At 39.1% G+C, this 18,934-nt stretch overlaps 2 protein-coding genes and 1 long non-coding RNA gene across 9 annotated transcripts in view; 2 read left to right on the top strand and 1 right to left on the bottom strand.

The window, feature by feature from the left end:
• prr13 (proline rich 13) lies at positions 1–4,129 on the top strand. Its single transcript, XM_037788978.1, has 4 exons — positions 1–100; positions 1,192–1,259; positions 2,017–2,552; positions 3,522–4,129. The coding sequence occupies exons 2-4, from the start codon at positions 1,244–1,246 to the stop codon at positions 3,567–3,569; spliced, it is 600 nt and encodes a 199-aa protein (XP_037644906.1). The 5' UTR covers positions 1–100; positions 1,192–1,243; the 3' UTR covers positions 3,570–4,129.
• Positions 4,130–5,557: 1,428 nt separating this feature from the next.
• On the top strand, positions 5,558–18,900 carry LOC119499262 (poly(rC)-binding protein 2-like). Of its 7 annotated transcripts, XM_037788627.1 has the most exons (15): positions 5,559–5,739; positions 6,409–6,519; positions 6,613–6,649; positions 7,206–7,328; positions 8,409–8,432; positions 8,538–8,570; positions 8,920–9,036; positions 9,135–9,266; positions 9,409–9,537; positions 10,574–10,648; positions 11,396–11,437; positions 12,538–12,637; positions 13,661–13,713; positions 13,981–14,150; positions 14,789–15,404. In XM_037788627.1, the coding sequence occupies exons 3-15, from the start codon at positions 6,638–6,640 to the stop codon at positions 15,228–15,230; spliced, it is 1,452 nt and encodes a 483-aa protein (XP_037644555.1). In that variant the 5' UTR covers positions 5,559–5,739; positions 6,409–6,519; positions 6,613–6,637; the 3' UTR covers positions 15,231–15,404. The 7 variants fall into 7 exon arrangements, with proteins under 7 accessions (XP_037644732.1, XP_037644555.1, XP_037644697.1 ...); XM_037788769.1 differs by lacking the exon at positions 6,409–6,519 and having other exon boundaries at positions 12,565–12,637; XM_037788699.1 differs by lacking the exon at positions 6,409–6,519 and having other exon boundaries at positions 5,559–5,756.
• The window catches only part of LOC119499846, a 28,978-nt gene continuing 20,967 nt past the window's right edge, over positions 10,924–18,934 (bottom strand). The window contains exons 2-3 of the long non-coding RNA XR_005209464.1: positions 14,885–14,895; positions 10,924–10,936 (exon numbers count right to left, since the gene is read on the bottom strand). This is a non-coding gene — a long non-coding RNA (uncharacterized LOC119499846). The remainder of the gene's footprint in view (positions 10,937–14,884; positions 14,896–18,934) is intronic.

Raw genomic sequence — 18,934 nt, 5'->3', positions numbered from 1 at the left:
CGCGTTTCTTAGCCTCCTTTAATAGTCCTTGAGCTCAACGCGGAAGTCAGACAGAAGAAATCCTGATAAACTGAAGTGCACCAGAGGAAAGTTACTAAAGGTAAATCTTAACATTGACACACACAGATTATAAGTGTTGTATATGGAACGAAACAACCAGAAAATACAACTATCTGATTATTTAGACGTGTCGTTTGTGTTTTCTGTCATATCATTCCTGTATTGTAGAGTTAAATGGAGAAAGTGTGTAGTTGTTGAGTCATTAGACCATGAAGTTATGTGAAACACGTCATGAACTCACCTGTGATAGGTGCATTTATATAAAATGTCTAAAAGAAATACTGAATAATGTTTGCATGATGTATAGTTTGTTATGCAAGTTTTTTGCTAGTAGTTGTAGTACAAAACAAAAAGTCAAAACAAAGCTCAACTTGAGTGAAGGTGATGTTCACTGCATGCTGTATAATAGACTGCTTTTATGTTTCAAGTGTACTAATTTACAGCACATCTAAAACTCATGGCACAGTATGTCAATCAATCAGCTGATTGACAGAATATTATACATATATATATATATATATATACACATATATATATACATACATATACATATATATATGTATATGTATGTATATGTGTGTGTGTGTAAATATATGTGTATTTATATGTGTGTATATATATATATATATATATATATATATATATATTATATGATCAGTTGTTAAAGATTTTCTGCCTTTCTAGGTTACATTTTATATGATTGTAAGTTGAATATTTTTGGGGGTTTTGAACTCTTTCTTGGACAAATCAAGTACTTAGAGGACATCTTCTTGGCCTTTGATACACTAAGATAAAGTATGTACAGCCTGTTGACAAAAGGTAATGGGAACTTTTTATAACTAATTTAATTTTTTGGAGTTTTGGTTGAACATTTTTACACATCATCTATCACAGATATAACATGTATAACAACCAGATGTGGTGACAGGTACAAAGGATGTCATCTCAGATCACAAACTACAGAATTACATTGTTTGGAAAAAAAAAATGGTGACTTGTTTGATTTGGATTGAATTAACATCCACATACTACATTATGATGGTACATTTGTAATAATAGTTTCTTTTTACATGTAATGTAATTTAACTTAATTAAATATTCATTGCAATTACTTTCTCCCTGTTTCCTCAGGATTTTCTGTGAGACCTGAAGTGTTTGACTTGTCAGGTCAAAAACCACAACCATGTGGCCAAATCAAGGTGGGATATTATACATAACCAGCATGTCATTATTTCTGTCTTAGACGTGTTAAAGCAGCAGTGGGTAGAAATGGAGCAAATATGATTAAAAAAGTTATTTTTTATAAAACGGTCACTATATCCTGACAGTAGTGCATGAGACAAGTAATCTGAAAGAAATCATGTGCCTCTGTGTCCTCCGGTGCTCCTAACGGCATCTGTAAGATAATACTGACCAGAGGAAAACAACCAATCAGAGCCGAGCTGGAGCCTTGCCGTCTCTGAGCAGCTGTCAATCACTTGTGATTCGAACTCCGATTAAAGGGTCAAACTAGGCAGCGCTGATCAAATATTAATCAATATTCTGTTATTGTAATGTCTATTTCTCGCCTCAAATGTTTTCAGAAACATCTTGTAGTGTACTGTTTGGCTGTAAAATGAGAAAGCTTGTGACCTGGCATCCATGTTGAAATAAGTTGAGGAAATACCAAGCACCGCCCACCAGCCGGAGCAAAGCCAATAAGAACGCTCTCTCTCTGATGAAATGACCTGTGACTGGCCAGAGTCTTCCATCACGGGCTAGATTTTTTAAAGCCAGAAAACAGAGCCATGAGGCGGTGTAGAAGTCTAGTTTTCTCTCAGAACACTTGAATTACAATATGCTGAAAGGTTATTTTGGAATTTTTGCCCAATGATGCCAAAAACATTCTGCCTACTGCAGGTTTAATATAGGTGTTCTGGTGAATAATGTGTCTATGTATGATTTTATGTATATCAGGTCCTCCCCATCCAGTGGGCCCACCAAACCCAGCCTTCCCTCCTGGCTACAACCCTGCATATCCTGTTGCACCTTCATCAGGATTCTTCCCCCAACCTGCACATCCAGCGTACCCAGCTGGGCAATACCCAGCAGGGCAATACCCGGCTGGGCAATACCCGGCTGGCGTGAACCCAGCCATGGTACCAAATGTACCTCCAGGGGGAATGCCTTACAGACCCCCAGGATCTAATCTTTATCCTATGGCTCCAGGTGGATATCCAGTAGTACCTCCTGGAGGTGTTCACCCAGGTCCGTACCCGCACTCTCCAAAAGGGGGTCATAAAGGTCATAAAGACCATAAAGGTCATAAAGACCATAAAGGCCACAAAGGTCACCACAAAGATCATCATCATCATGGAGGGTTAAATCCCATGGCTGGGGCATGCGCCGGAGGCTTGGCTGGAATGGGAATGGGGTTGGTCGGACATACAGGCCACAAAAAGATGAAGAAGATGAAGAAGATGAAGAAAGCGCATAAGGGCAAACACGGCAAGGTGAGATTGGGTTTAAAGATACTCCACATAAGAGTTGTTTAAAGTGGCTCCTCTTGTAGGTGAAGTATTAATGTCAATACTAGATAACAAGATGACACTTGAAGCTGCATACGCTCCTCAGCCCAAGGTCTCCAACTTCATGTGCCGCAAACGCACACCATCACCAAACAATGTAAAGCAGTTAAGACTCAACGAGTGCAGCACAGCTAAAGAGACACAATACTGTTGGTAAACAACATGGTTTACATTCTACTTGAAGAGGGATATTGATTATGATCATAAAGATGGCCATACCAAATACTACATTATAATTAAACCCCTGCGACAATGTAGTCGGGGGGTATATAGCGTTCCGCGTGTCCGTCCATTCGCGTGTCACACTTTTGTCTTTGGAACAGAATTCGGAAAGTATTTAACTAAGGAACTTCAAATTTGGTATGATGGTTGACAGTGGTCTAGTTGTGCCTTTTGGGAATTGGTGCCCAAAATTTCAAACATTTTGGGCACCCTGGACTTGAGGAAGGTGAGCTAATAACAAGCTACATTCTGCTCAATAGACTTATTCCATTAGTTCCTAAAGGGCAAAACCTTTGGCGGGGTCAAGCGGCGAGCAGAGGTATGTGAGCCATGCTCACTTTTGCCTTGTTATGGAAAGTAAAGTTATTTGTTCTCTACGCCATTTGTTGTAAATACTTTATGGTGCCGCAACTACAGATTATTTTTATTGATGATTAATCTGCAGAATACTTTGTTGAATATTCAATTAATCGTTTGGTTTATAAGATGTTAGAAAATAGTAAAAAAAAATATATACATCAGAGGTTCCCATCTTGAGAATGCTTCCTTCATTCTGCATTTGTAAAAATGCAGCTTAAATGAAATTAAACATTTGCTGTTTGTGATTAAGACTATAATTTAGAAGGTATTTAAATATGAATACATATATAATCGCTCTCTTTCTCTCCGCAGTCCTCCAGCAGCAGTAGCAGCAGCAGCAGCAGCAGCAGTGACGAATAAGGCCACCACTATTACTAAAAGGGCAACCTGACTATTAACAATAAACACACTAAAGTCCTACTTAGCACTTTTAACAGGATGTGAAAATGCAGAGGTTTATCTTAACTTACATGGGCTATTTATACTACAAAATGCATGCATAAGCTCTTGATGTCAACATTCCTACAGCTTTTGGCTGTATTTTCATTCCATCACATCTTGAATCTCTTTTTTGGCTTGTGGTGTTTATGCCAAATGTTCCACTACAAATACACGAGTGTAAAAACATATTGAAATCATTTGAAGAGGGACTGCAGCAATGTTTTATCGAGAAAATCTATTATTGTGGTTTAGTAAAAAAACAATATGTATATATGTTTTTTTTTCTTTTCTTTTCTTGAAAAATTAGCCTAGAGATGGAGAATGATATTGATATTGAGTGTCTTATATTTGCCTATTTGTTTTCCTAATTGTAATATGTTCACTTTTACACATAATTGCAGAAAAATGTTTCTCTGCATTGCTTTGTATCTGCACTAATTGCAATGATATATAAAGGGTTGAAAAGAGAGATACTGTAACTGGTTGCTCTGTGTATTCTGCGTATTGTGTACTCTGTGGGAAACGGGAAAATCAGGAATCAGATTAAACAGGAAGGCAATCCAGGAACTCAAAAATACTAAAACAGGTGGCAACGAGAAAGGAAATATAGTAAAAGCCTTTATGGTAGTGGCAAAATCATTAAAAAGCCAACATGTTTCAACCACTGTAGGTCTTCGTCAGAGCATTCAACAAACAGACAAAGCGGATGTGGCCTCACTTATATATGGTATCGACAAACAATAGGAGGCAATCACATGATCACATTCATACTACAAAATATCGTGAAGAAAAAAACACAGAAACAAGTAATTTATGCACATCATCAATGAAAAATACTCCTAGCTTTTAACATAGGCTGTAAAACAAACATGGGAGCCTATACAGAGAAAAGAAAAATATATACATTTTACTCATTTACAAAAAGCATGTAAATTCTATTCAAAAAATTCCAAATCCAAAAAGTCTTCCTCTGGTAAAATTTTTGTACAAAAAAACAAGGTCTTAACAAGGTTATAGACCTCCTTTACATGCTTTCTGTAAATAAGTAAAATGTATATATATTTTTCTTCTCTCTGTATAGGCTCCCATGTTTATTTTACAGCCTATGGTAAAATCTAGGATTATTTGTCATTGCTGATGTACATAAATTACTTGTTTCTGTGTTATCTTCATGATATTTTGTAATATATTGTAGTATTATGGCGATCGTGTTGAATGCCCTGAAGACCTACAATGGTTGTCATTTTTAATGATTTAGCCACGACGATAAAGTTTTTTTTTAATTATATTTCCTTCCTTGTTGCCACTTGTTTTATTATTTTGGATTGCCCTCCTGTCTATCCTGATATATAAAGGATCTTAATAATAATAATAATAATAATACATTTTATTTATATAGCACTTTTCTAAAAACTCAGACACTTTACATAGATAAAAAGATCATAAAACAAGGACATCATATAAAAAGATATAAAATACACAATATTATCTTCAATTAAACCTGCTCAATAAATAGATTTAAATGAAAAGCCTAACATGGTGTGTTCTCCCAAAGATGATACACAATTGAAGTTGCAATACACTTTCCGCCCACCAGTGTCCCTATAAATAAGTATTTTATTGAAGTTTGTAAATATGAACGTATTAGAAAACATTGGTAAAGCATAATAATAATATAAAACACATGTAACCATCAGTGATTTTCAACAACAGACCTTCCTGATGACACATTTTAAACCAATGCCTCAATCTTCCTATTGTGCGCAATAACTTATTATTTAATGACATCCTTTAATTGTACTGCCATATTGCAGCATACATGTGCTACTATAACTTTATTTTGGGTTATCCTGTGGTGACACTCAGGATGTGGTGTGTTTTGTGATGTAGGGGTGAAGGGTTATAGTTCAGGGGTGATATCAGTGTTGTCTTTGTGTTAAAGGAGTGGAGCAGCTCGGTCTCACATCATCACTCTTCCCTCTTCCCCGAGTCCTCTCTAAACTCTCCCCCGGGTCTCTACCCTCCTAACCTCTCCCCTTCTACCCTCACAACCCCAACCCTCCCCCCGGGCACCCAGCACCACCGCCAGGTCAGTCTCAACCTCAGGTCTGCTGCTTTTTATATAGATATTTGTTCTGTTATGATCAAGAAGTAGCGGAAAGGAGAAATCGCGCCCAGCAGCAGCAGCTAGTCCAGCATGCTAACAGGCCGCAGCATGATGAGCACGCAGTACACAACCATTAGCTTAGCTTAGCTTAGCTCAGCTTAGCCTAGCCTAGCCTAGCCTAGCCTAGCTTAATTTAGCTTAGCCACGGAGAAGTTTGATTTTAATGTTGCTTTAAAAACAACTGCTGTCTGTTGTTTTAGCTTCTCTACTTGTTCAACAGAGTATATAACTACTATGACGCTGAGGGTATTGTATATTATATAGTATATTACATCTATATTTAGTCAGCTAGCAACGTTGACTAGTTAAGCTAACTAGCTATGGTTGCTAAGCAGCGCACGCATGCTCCATTCATTTAGCAACCGACATGCTAACATGCTAACAGACTTGGAAGAATAGTTAATGGGACTTACTTTAAACTAAACAACTCACGTCAAGTAAGCATTTTAATGTCTGCTTTTCACACTGAACATACTTGTGAATGTGTTTTACATAAGTGTAGGTGTAATTGTAAGTAATTATCAGTGATATTTGTTGATAAACTGAGGATGAAGACGTCGTTAGCATTCAAAGCCCATATGTGTGTTTCAGTTAGCGTGAAGATTCAGTGTGCTTGTTTGGAGTCAGATAACTTGTGTTGGAGCAGCATGCAGATGTTTGAACATAAATGCAGCAGGCTAAGCAGCGTGTAGTTCAGTGAAAGTGAGTTTTCTTGTGGTTCTTCTTCGTAGTGCGCATCAGTGTTCATAAGGTTAGCATTGAGCTGTGACACACATTCATCATCTCTTTTAATAGGTTCAGTAAAGGAGAAATCTGTCTAATGGAAAACCAGGTATAACCACATCATATCTATTTGCACATTTTGTCCTTCAACATTACACATTTAGTTAAAGTATGTTGCATGGTTTGGTGTGATTTAAATTCATGTTTTAGTTTGAACAATTGCTTATTAGGGAACTGGGTATATGTATGGGCCTTTTTAAAGACTTTGTGTAATGCTAACATTTAAATCTGTGGCCATAATATATGTATGCTGAGGACAGACTTTTCTTTAATCAATATGCAATTCTTAAGAATTACGAAATCCCAATAGATCTTATAATATCTTATATAATGGATGTAAAGGATGTAAATACCATGAATTGTATTTTTAACTCACCATGGGTGTGAATGTGTAAAGAGATTTATTTTTAGTATACCACTTTACTGACCACATGTAAATCAGTGTTAACAGGCTTTCATGCATGCAATTAGAAGCACACCACATGTCTTTTGTTATCCCTAATGTGCATCCAAGTCATGTGTTTTTTTTTTTCTTTACTGATTTGCAATTCAGTCACATGATCATCCTTGGTATATAATTTCTTGTCTGCCATGTCCCCTTTTAGATCCATCTCGGTGACCAAAGACCCCAGTTCTGTGCGGACGCCCAGGTTGCAGTCATGGACTCCGGTGTGATTGAAGGAGGGCTCAATGTCACCCTTACCATTAGGCTGCTCATGCATGGAAAGGTGAGGTCACCCATCGGCTGCTTGCGTCGGCACTCTGATAGTTAGTGATATTATATTTATGGAAATGAAGCTCCTCAGGGATGTATAAAGGGCAAGGATTGATGTGATGTGAGTGAGGGTATTGACTCGGTGACGGGATCCTGTATCGCAAAGAAAAGTGGAGTGGTTTTTAGGCATGTTACTCTGACCGTGTTTGCCTCGTCATTGCCTCATTGTCTAAACGTGTTATTTCCCAAGTTGGACTCACTTTGCTTAAATATTGATATGTTTGTCTTTGCTACTATGTAGTTATTTCATAAATATTGGCCTATTTTACTGAGATTAGAGTTAAACTCACCCTCCCCTACATTCCTCTCTGCATGATCACAGAGCAGCTTGAAAGATTAAATGATATTAACAGCCATTTCTACGTCAGACACTTGATAAAAATGTACAACCAGGAGGCATGACATTGCATTTGCCGTTTTCACTAATCCATCTGGCTTTCACAACCGCAGCATAGCCACACACTTGTTGCATCTTCGAGTCCCACAGTGGCCTGTTGTTGTTGTTGTGGTTTCAAATGCTGCGTTGCCACGTGGCAAGAAGTGGCTGCTCACAATCTGACTCAGACACGTCAGCTTATAGTGCAGACATGCCAAACTGTGATGCATCCCAAAAAAATGATCCTCTAAAAGCTCTGCTAGCTCGTAGCATCCTAAAAGAGGCCCCAGCTCTAGCTAGGTATTAGCAACCTACAGATACTGTGTGCTTGACTGCTTGCTGGGTCTCACCGTGGTCGACAGCACCATCTTGAGTCTGTGTGGAATTAGACAGAAACAAAAACTTTGTGTGGTAGAGAGCTGGGGAATTCACGATGGATCATTGTGTTTACAGTGCTTACAGTGACAACTGTTCTTCTTGTCCAAGTGTTGGGGAAACCATAAAGCCTTTTTTACTGAAGGCTTTCCATGCCTGATAAACTAGTAGGCAAGCTGTAGCTGGAGAGGTTAGACGAGTCCAGCTTAAGTAGTAAACAATGACAGATGTTAAAAGATGATTAATCAGCCTAATGAAATGGTATCTCTCTTCCTATTTTAGGAAGTCGGAAGTATTATCGGAAAGGTAAGCTGCTGTTTGACATAACTGATATTTTAATTGTCTGACATTATTTGAAGATCTGAGTGTTTTGAAGTGATAACGAGTCTGACTTTGATTCTCTGCTAATAGAAAGGTGAATCTGTGAAGAAGATGAGAGAAGAGGTGAGGTCTTTTATTCTTTTTTTCTTTATCTGTTTATGAAGTACAACAGGATATAATGTTGTAAAGAGGACATAGAATGGCAGATTTTTTACAGGATAATGACTTTATGTTTTGAAACTTATTATTTTTATTTAAAATTGCAATCAGTTAAGTTTATATTTTAATGGATTGTTTTAATCAAAACTGGAGACCTGTGGTACGCCTTTTAGGCTTTTAGCCTCCCTTGCACATTCTGTTATTTATATTGTTTTGTTAGTCTTCTTTTTTATGTGCTATTAAATCAATCAAATACTATTGGAAGTCTTCCACATTTCTCCCTTTAATTCCTTGTTTTTCTTTCTGTCTGTAGAGCGGCGCTCGCATCAACATCTCAGAGGGCAACTGTCCTGAGAGGATCATTACTCTGGCAGGTCCAACCACCGCCATCTTTAAAGCATTTTCCATGATCATTGAAAAGCTGGAAGAGGTTGGTCACAATTTATGATGACTAAAGGATTCACCGGTCAGCAGCAACCAGCCCAAACCCAAACTACATTAACCTTCGTCTTCATATTTTTTTTCTAGGACATAAGCAGCTCAATGACAAACAGCACAGCGACCAGCAAGCCCCCAGTGACCCTACGCATTGTGGTGCCTGCAAGCCAATGTGGCTCCCTCATCGGGAAAGGTGGCTGCAAGATCAAGGAAATTCGAGAGGTATGCATAGAAAAGAGCATGTAATACAAAACCAAGCAAGCCCTAATCCCTTCAGTATCAGTCACCTTTCTACCTGTGGAATTTAGTACATCAAACACTGAAACACAGCAGGTCTCATTTAATTTTACTCTATTTGTTCCAGTCTACTGGTGCTCAGGTACAAGTGGCAGGAGACATGCTCCCCAACTCCACAGAGCGAGCCATCACCATCGCTGGTACTCCCCAGTCGATAATTGAGTGTGTGAAGCAGATCTGTGTGGTCATGCTCGAGGTAAGTGGACTCATGAAAGCTATGAGGCAAATGAAGTGGCAGCTGTTGACCTGTGAATTAATGATGTGGAATAGTGCGATCTCTGGGCTTTTGGCTGCTGTGCGTTGGGTTTGGGCCGGGGATGTCTCGAGTCGATTCGCAGGATTGCAGCCGTAGTGTTTTACAGATATTGTAAAATCACTACAGGGCAATATACAAAATATTATAGTAACTCTTGAAGGATGGACTATAATATTATTGGCTATACATTCATAATCCAAAACTATTGAACTGTCAAAAATATTTAAATAGCTTCACTAATTTTCATTTGAATTCCAAATTTTGTCTGTCCTGTCTTGGGCTAAATGAGAAAACTGTAGAGCGCCTTGGTAGCCAAATAGTTACTGCGCAAGCCATGTAACCGCAACGTCCCAGGTTCAATTCCAACCGTGAGACAGTTGTTACATGTCAGAGGCCCAGACACACCAACCCGACATCAAAGAACTAGCGGCAATGAAGGCTACCAGTTGTGTCGCCTCACATCGCCTGACTTGGGTCAAAAAGTTGCACTCAAACACACTGCAAAGCCGACGGCCAACTACCACATACGTTCTGCGCCTGCGTGAGAGGAAATAACTTTCCACACCAGCAGGTCGCGGTATTCTGTATATGTCATTAAAAAGGGAAACCAGCCTACACTTCATTTGTCCAATAAAGGCAAAAATGACAAAAACAAATATAAAAAAAGAGCAAAATGCTGCTGCATCCAATAGGAAATTGTAATCACCAGATTGAGACTCCATACTGACAGACACTCAACGTGCTGTCGTTATTGGGCAAATAATCCCAAAACAAAACAAACTAAATTGTGACTAGGGATGTGCATTCCAAGCCAAAATACTATTTGAAAATCATTAGTCGATAAATATAAAAAAAAAAATAGCCTCATAACCTCCAACATTTATAAATTTAATTCTTGCACTAGATCTTGCAACAATGATATGATAACATGAGTAATGTAATACTTACACATCAATCTTCTTTCTCTCCTCTACAGTCTCCCCCTAAGGGGGTCACTATCCCCTACCGACCCAAGCCTTCAGGATCCCCCGTCATCTTCGCAGGTGGACAGGTACATACGACACGGGATGCCACCTTTTTATACATGATGATTTGGGGGTTGTTTATTGCTTCCGTTGTCTGTAATTTTGGCTTATATTTGGGGATGCATATTTGTGCAGAATTTCATATGCTTAGAAATCATGATGTGTGATAAAAGGCTCAGAATGTGTATTGTTTATGATTGGGCAAGACCACAATAGTTAAGAGAAGCTGATGAGGGTATTTCAGTTTAGAAAACAGTTGCAACCAAAGCTGCTTATGCTAATTGTTTGAAGAGAGAATCAACAGCTTTAGTAGTCTGATGACCATAAAACATCTTCCCTAAAGGCAGTTTGTTATAGGGCTTTCTCTCTGTACTCTCCCCAAAATTTGTTTTATTGTTTTGAGCATTAAGTTTCAGAAGTGTGGTGCCCTACTTCCCACTATTGTTGGTCTGAACCAAAATGCTTTCTGGTGCTTGTCGGCCTAACATTACAAGGCCTCTAATCTTACTAAAACCTTTTTTATTCTTTGAAAAGAAGAAAATCTCTCCTTCAGGTTTTCCTTAATTCCACTATGATGTCTATAAAGATTTCTCCTTTCCCAGAAGTGTGGAGACTTTGGACAAGACGTGTGTTGATATTCTCAATATTAGCTCAGAATAGCCTTTGATGTGTTGTAGACTTCAAGAGATATGTATATATTAGGAGAGCTAGGGAGGTAACTTGACCAAAATCCAATATGAGTTCTATGAAAGCTTTGTTTTCATTTGTTTCAGGCATATGCCGTACAAGGACAGCACGCGATCCCACAGCCAGATGTAAGTGCAGTAGACATTTTTATATGACCCCCCCACCACTCCCACCCATAATTACAACTGTCCTCTTCCAAAATGTGCAACCGCCCGCCCACGCCTCATTTTACAGCCTGTAACTGTAGCTAAACTTGCTCCTAATTTTATTTTTGAACTATTATCAGATTTTATAACCATTTAGAGAGCAGCACTGTTAGTATTTCATGTTTGTATAGTTTCTCATTTGACTGGCAGTCGGTTGTTAATGTGTTGTTTGTCCAGACTCTCCACTGTTCCATGAATAATAATCTGTTCCTACTGCTCACTCTTTTCTGTTTTTTCCTTTTTGTTCTGTCTTGTTCTACGTGTCTCATTCATTAGTCCGTCCCAGATAAATATGTTGGGTTTCCCGCCCTATCTTCATTAACCCTTCATCATTACTCTGCCCACTTGTCTCTCGAATAAATTAATCTTTCTCTCTCTTTTTTAATGAGCTTTAGATGTTCCATCAGGAGCATTGGATGTGATAGACAGTATATTATTAGTCTTACTTGCTCATGAATATTGGCAACAGAACAAAGCAGTACCAGTCAGATAAAATGTAAAACATAGTAATATTTATATACTTTGATTTGATTACGTTTATGTAATTAGTTTGTCACTGCTTACGGCAGTTTTTGTTTAGAATCCGTACACAGAAACCAGTCATCCCTTCCAGCTATAGTGGTGATAACCGGTAAAGTGTGATGCAGTTGAGATTGTCTCCGTTCATGTTTGGGTCTTGTATTGGGGATGATTAGGAAATCACCTGCATATTGAGAGCTCCCTCCCTTGCGTATTGTGACCCTGAAGACTGCGAGAAAGCAGTACCAAGAGATGCAGCCTGCACTTTGGAGGAATACCTATGGGGTACCCCGCATAGACAAGTCATAAAACACAATGATTTTCAGACACCTGAGTGGAGATTTGTTAAAAGGAAAAGAGATCCAAACACCACTTTATGTTTCTGTGGAGGTTCTTTGTGTAGCTGTCTGTACTGACTGTGATTTGTTCTGTTCTGTTTTTCCCTCTTCCTGTGTTTTCCATTTCCTCCATTTCTCTCCCTCCCTTCTCTCTCACTCTCACAGTCTTCCTCTGCTGCTATCTCTCCACAGCTCACCAAGCTTCACCAGCTGGCCATGCAGCAGAGCCCCTTCCCCATCGCACCGAGCAACCAGGGATTCACTGGTACGCAGCACAACAAGGCCCACGGGCCTTCAATGCAACATGTTGGCAACTTGTCAGCCCAAAAAGTCCAAATTTGTTGGACATAAAGCACTAAATCATATATGGTGTTTTGGTCCCTCACACATATTTGAAGAAAACTCAGATTTTACTCTTAAAATATTAATATTGCCTAATTTCTAAGGTACACTGATTGACCAGAAAAATAGAAATCCACTGTATACTGGAAAGCAATCCGATGCCAAAATCAATACTGTCTCAGAGGCATTCAGCCGTGGATTTTTCAGGTTGTATATGACTGCATTATGTTGAAGGTAGGGATGTCGGTGGTTAACCACCGATAACATTTTTCACCAGTTACGCATGTTGTTTTATAGGTTAATTTAACATGGCTTCAACACCTATGTTAACCAATTGGGCTGTTCAGAAAGGATGCGCCGCAGCGAGCTCTGGACTGAGCCTGGCGCTGCGGCATGTTTCTATTTGTCCAGATTTGACAGGCAGGCGAAAAAGCAGGAAAAAGAGTATTGAAAACGTTAAAATTCAGAATCAAAGTGTCATCTGATCGGCCTTTATAGAGACCACCAATCACACTACTTAGAACGAATCGAAAACCCTTAACAATGTCCTGATCAAAATGCAGCAATAAACTTCAACAAAGTTGCGGCGCCAAAGCTCATTGAGTCAATGAAGCGCCGGACTAAAAGGAAAGTGCCTCTTGTATTTCATGTAATTTCGAGTTTTTTCTTAAATTAACCGCTCAGTTACTGCTGTTGGGTTATCGAAAGCAAATTAACCAAAGCTGACATCCCTAGTTGAAGGTGTTCCTAATATTTTGTCCATCTCATTGACATGTAATCCAGTACAAAAACACCACAAACTACACCATCACTACAGATTTGATAAATATAGAATTAATGCTTCTGAATTAGTTACCAATGACATTTGATGTTCTGTCATCCAACTTCTACATGTACTGTTTTGGTTATTTAGTCATTGTTGGTTATAATTCTTGTTTTTTTTCAGGGATAGATGCTTCTGCTCAGACCAGTTCCCATGAGATGACCATTCCAAATGATGTAAGTACTTACAAAAAAAGTTGTTTTTTTTAAGTTAATGAATATTTTCTCATCCACAATCCTGTTGTATTTATGTTAACCATGCTGTTTTGACTGGAATTAAAACCACAAAAAAAGTAAATGCAGACTACCTTTTGTGTATAAAAAGCTTTATTCAAGCTTGTTAACTCCCAAGTTGCTAACTTTACCTGAGGCACATGTTCATTATGTTATTCGGGTTTATTTAGCATTCATATCATTTAACTTTCCTCTTCCTCTCCACTACAGCTTATTGGGTGCATCATCGGCCGCCAGGGAGCCAAGATCAACGAGATCAGGCAAATGTCGGGCGCCCAGATCAAGATTGCAAATCCAGTGGATGGATCGACTGACCGCCAGGTCACCATCACAGGCTCGCCTGCCAGCATCAGTCTGGCGGAGTACCTCATCAATGCCAGGTGAGATAATCAGTTATATACTACGGTAGCTCCCGACAGGTGATTCATTCAGTCACAGGCTTTAAAAAAATGTGTTGTGCTGTGTTACGGTCAGTTTGTTTGAATTGTAGTCTATACATTTTAAAGAAAAAACTTCAGTTTCTTTGGCCTACCTGATCAGATTTCTCCAGTCACAATACTACAATAATCCATTAAAGATTAAAATAGTTTATTTAACTAATCTCATATGCAAATACATAACTGGCCTACCTGCTGCATCGACTTTTCTAGATTGGATTTGTGTCCAAATTCGAATGATTTGGTTAATGTTATTTTTTTGGCTACTGCTAATCATCACTTTGTTAGCTCTCTGTCAGTCTGCACTTGTGCTTCTTCCCTTATTCTACCCTTCACTTGGCTCCACTTTGATCCATCACTAGAGATGTGATTATATTTTTTTAATTCTCTTTTTGGATTGACACATTCATTTCTAATGAATCTTTTTGTCTTGTGTTTTGATCACATCCCTGAGTGATCCCCCCCCCACACTTCCCTCACCCCTCCTCCTACCGCTACCCCCTCCCCCCCATTGCTCACCAGCCTGCCCTGTGACCCATCCCGACTGTGTTGTCCCTCTCTCCTTGTCTCTCTTTCTACAGTGTAGAGTCCTCTAAACCTCCTCCCTCCTCCTCCTCCTTGAACCCTGAACAGACCAGCCTGTGCCCTCCCTCCACCTCTACTACTACTACTACCACTACTACTACTACTACCACCACCTCCTCTGCTGCTATCTCTTCCTCCTCCTCCTCCTCCTCCTCTTCCTCCTGTGTGGTGCCCCCCTCAGCCTCCATCCCTCTGTCCTTGTTGGCTCCAGGGCCGCCTCTTCCCTCCTCTTCCTCCTCCTCCTCCTCCACCACTGATTCCCTGCTCCCCAGCTCTCCTGCCTGTGTGTCAAGTCTCCTCAGTCTCAAGCCCCTCCCTCTCCTGGCCCTCCATGTTGTCAGCGGGGCCAGTAACCCCGCTCACCCAATACCCGCTGAGCCCAAAATCGCCCCCGAGCTGAGCTCCAAGTCTAAAAGGCGAAGGCTTTCCCCTTACTAACGAAGGAAACACAAGTCATCTACTACTAAAGTACTGACAACGCTCTCTGTTGTCTATACTTGCACTTGCTTTTGTATCTGGCTGTGCCACGCCACGCTTACTACAGAAAACGAATGCACACAAACAAGTGATAAACAGCCAGACAGATGGTTGCTGCCATATTTATAAACTAGATATCCGTAGCTTGATTTGGCCTGTCTGTTAAGGGAATGACATGTTGAGTGCATTATATTTTTAAATGACTCTGAACTTAGCATGGACAGTGAATTACTTCACTGATTTTACTGAAGCATTTCTCTCTTTGTGTAAGCTCTGCTCAGGTAGCGGCTCTCTTTAAGATGTCACATTGTATTTATGGGAATAATCTTCTTGTAGTGAATTTTAAGTGACTATTGTTGGCTGTTATAATGGACAGTATATGTATCATGATGATTTTATTTTATTTTAGCTTGTATAAGAAGCAATTGTAATTTCAATTCCAAGTAAATCTGCCCTCAGGTATCAAAGGCACCAAACCACCCTTTATTTAGATCATTTTGTTGATATGAAAAATAACCCGTTTGGCTTATATTTAAAGGAATCGTTCGACACTTTGGCAAATGCTTATTTCATGTTGAGTTGGATGAGAAGGTGAATATCCCTCTCGTGTCTGTATAGTAAATATGTAGCAAGAGCCAGCAGCCGGTTTGTTTATCTAAACACAAAGACTGGAAACGGGGGGAACAGCTGGCCTGGCTCTGTCCAAAGGTAACAGCACCAGACCAGTAGTCAACATATTTTATCTTGTTTGTGTAATCCGTACAAAAAAACAACACATTGTGGTTGGGTCAGACAATTTTTTGGCCAGGAGCAGTGACTTCCTGCTGGCAGCATGGCAAACTCACAGTCGCAACAAAACTTCAGGAAGTTACGAATATATATTTTAGTTTGTAAACAAACCAGATACAGACTGCGTCCGAAATCGCATACTCTGCACTACAAACCCAATATGTGTACTATCGTTCAACATACTATAGTTTGAATAAACATTAGTATGTATCTTTTCGGACACACTGAGCAGTAATTTACATTGTCACCTCCTGAAAGCCTGTTTGCTGGTTGGAGACATGTACAAAACGATGATTTGTGAGAATCGTGAAGTCTGAATTAATTTAAAATATATATTACACCAAGCAAAGTGAAATCTTATACTTACAGTTAAATTAAAACATTATTAATCTTACAGAGCTGTCCGCTAATGTCTGTTATGAATGTTGTCGTCACTACAGAATTGCATTATGGGATATTTATGCCTCCCTAGTGTCAAGCGTTGCATGCATTCTGTAATATTTCACCGGAAATAGTATACTATTTGCGTACTATTGGTTTCATACCAAGGCTTCAGACATACTAAAATATCTCACATACTGTTTTAGCGTACTAAATAGCATGTTAGTAAGGCATTTCGGACGCAACCTGTTTCTTGGCCAGGAGCAGTGACTTCCTGGAGTCTCAGCTGGTTGCCTGGCAACCTCACAGTAGCAACTTGGTGCCTTCAAATGAAACTCGCGGCAATATTAACGTTACTGTCGGCGTCTAGAAGACACAGAGGCTAACAATTTAGCAAGCTAGCAAGTGGGTAACATAATGCATGAAATGCAAAGGTACAATGACCGAGGAAAAAGATGAGGCTGTTGGGAATATCAGCATTTTCCTCAGACATATCAGAAAATTACGAAGAAAAACAATATACGACTAAAATTACAATATATTAAGTTATTAGGCACCGACAAATTAACCTCCGTCATTTCTGACGAAGTCAACAAACACGTCACAACTCGTAAACTCTGAGCTTTCACAAACTCTACACGAGGTCGTGAATACCACAAGAGGGGGGCGTTCATATGGACTCCTCTCGTGAACACCGTAAACGCGACCCCATTTGAAGGCACCAACTGACTTCAGGAAGTTACTGATTTTTTTTTTTTTTTTAAACAAACCAGATCCAATGTGTTAATTATTTGGTAGTCGCTTTTTGTTATTTTTGAATAAGGGAATCAGGCGAGCCGTTTCCACCCGTTTCCATTTGTTTATGCTAACCTAACTGGCTGCTATCAATCTTAATTCTCGGTAAGAATGCAAGTAATCGCGTTTCTCCGGATGTTGAACTTTAACGTAGCTCCATTAAACCACAAAAACATTACATTAAGTGTCAGTGTGAAATCTGACTCTGAACAGCTGTTGGTTGAGCAAACTGAACTAATTATCTTTTTTTATATCCAAGCATACATTTCCTTAAATTTGATAATAAACCTTATCTAGTATGTTATTCTAATAATGTTATGTACAGTAAATGACATGTATCTTGTCTGTCTGATTGCATGCCTTATTTTCTCTCCCTCCCTGGCCTCCGGGTGTTTCTCTGTCTGTCTCTCCAGGCTTTCCTCTGAGGCCACAGGACTGGCAGCCAACTGATAAGACACTGCATCTGCACTAAATCTCACTTTTATATCATCGGCCACCATAATGCAGTCAATGCAACTATCCAACTTAAGAGTTTATATATTATGCTGCCTCTTCCTCATTTTGAAATCATGTCAACCATCACCGATTTGATCCGCTGATTTCATTATTTATTTCATTTGTTTTGGTTTTAGTCAAAAGAAGCAAACGATTAGGTTTTTAATTCCCCTTTTTGAGTCGAGTTGGAGGTTTTAATGATTTGTTATTAGACCTTTTTTTTGATGGATCCCCCTCTCTCTCTTCCCTTTTTTCTTTCTTTGCCATCACAGAGGAGTAGAGTTGAAAAACTCTGAATAGACATATAGATTTAGTTCTGTACAGTCATTTGTTTTCTTTAAAAAGGAAAAGACAAAAAAGGTAAAATAAAAAAGTATCAAAAATAAGAATAGAGTGACTGTTTTATTCTGTGTTTATATATACACATCCTCCCCTCCACTTTTCTCACCCAGTTTCACAAAGTCAGGTCTGTCTATTTGACGTCCACACTCACTTGCTTTAGATATACACAGCGTTCTCCCCCTTTGTCACCCTTTCAATTTGAAGTGCTTGTAACATGGATTAAACTCGTGTCACTGAGGAGAATACGTAGCTGTACAACGCACTGTCACCGATTTATATTTGGTTATGATGACAAATGTTCTAACATGAATTTATCCACATAGTTTAAAATGTCACTTTTCCCCTCCTCTACATGTCATTCCTGTTTTCCCCCCTCTCCTCGTCCTGAGATCCTGTGTTGATATTTTGCTGGGATGGGAGGTTTTTGGGGGATTTGGGCTTGGCTATAGGGATCGGAAGCAGAGGGTTCTCCTCGCTTTTTTTGTAAAGACTGATATATACTAAAAAAAAAAAATGTTGGAATATTTGTTTTAAATGGAGGAAATATTTTTTTTTAAACTACCAAAGGGGGATTAACTCCTGGACACTGGCTGATCTGTCTGTTAGATGTGATGAGGCTGAGAAGTGAAATGATTGAAGCTCTGGGACAAAGAAAGGGTTGTGATTTAACACTAGTTTCCTGCTCTTTGCTTTGCTCAAGTCAGAAAATTATTTTATTTTTTATTTGCAGGAAAGCAAAAAACTTTTGTGCACGTTTTGAGACTGTAGACCTGGGTGCCACAACATTGTTTAATAAATACAGAAATAAAGATGTGAAATGCTCAAACCACAACTTGTATTGAGACTTTTGTCTGAAGTATACC

Source organism: Sebastes umbrosus, chromosome 1 (genome assembly GCF_015220745.1).
Source record: "Sebastes umbrosus isolate fSebUmb1 chromosome 1, fSebUmb1.pri, whole genome shotgun sequence".
Taxonomy (NCBI): Eukaryota; Metazoa; Chordata; class Actinopteri; order Perciformes; family Sebastidae; genus Sebastes; species Sebastes umbrosus.
Note: the sequence above shows the minus strand (reverse complement) of the source record. Positions and strands in the feature narration are given on the sequence as shown.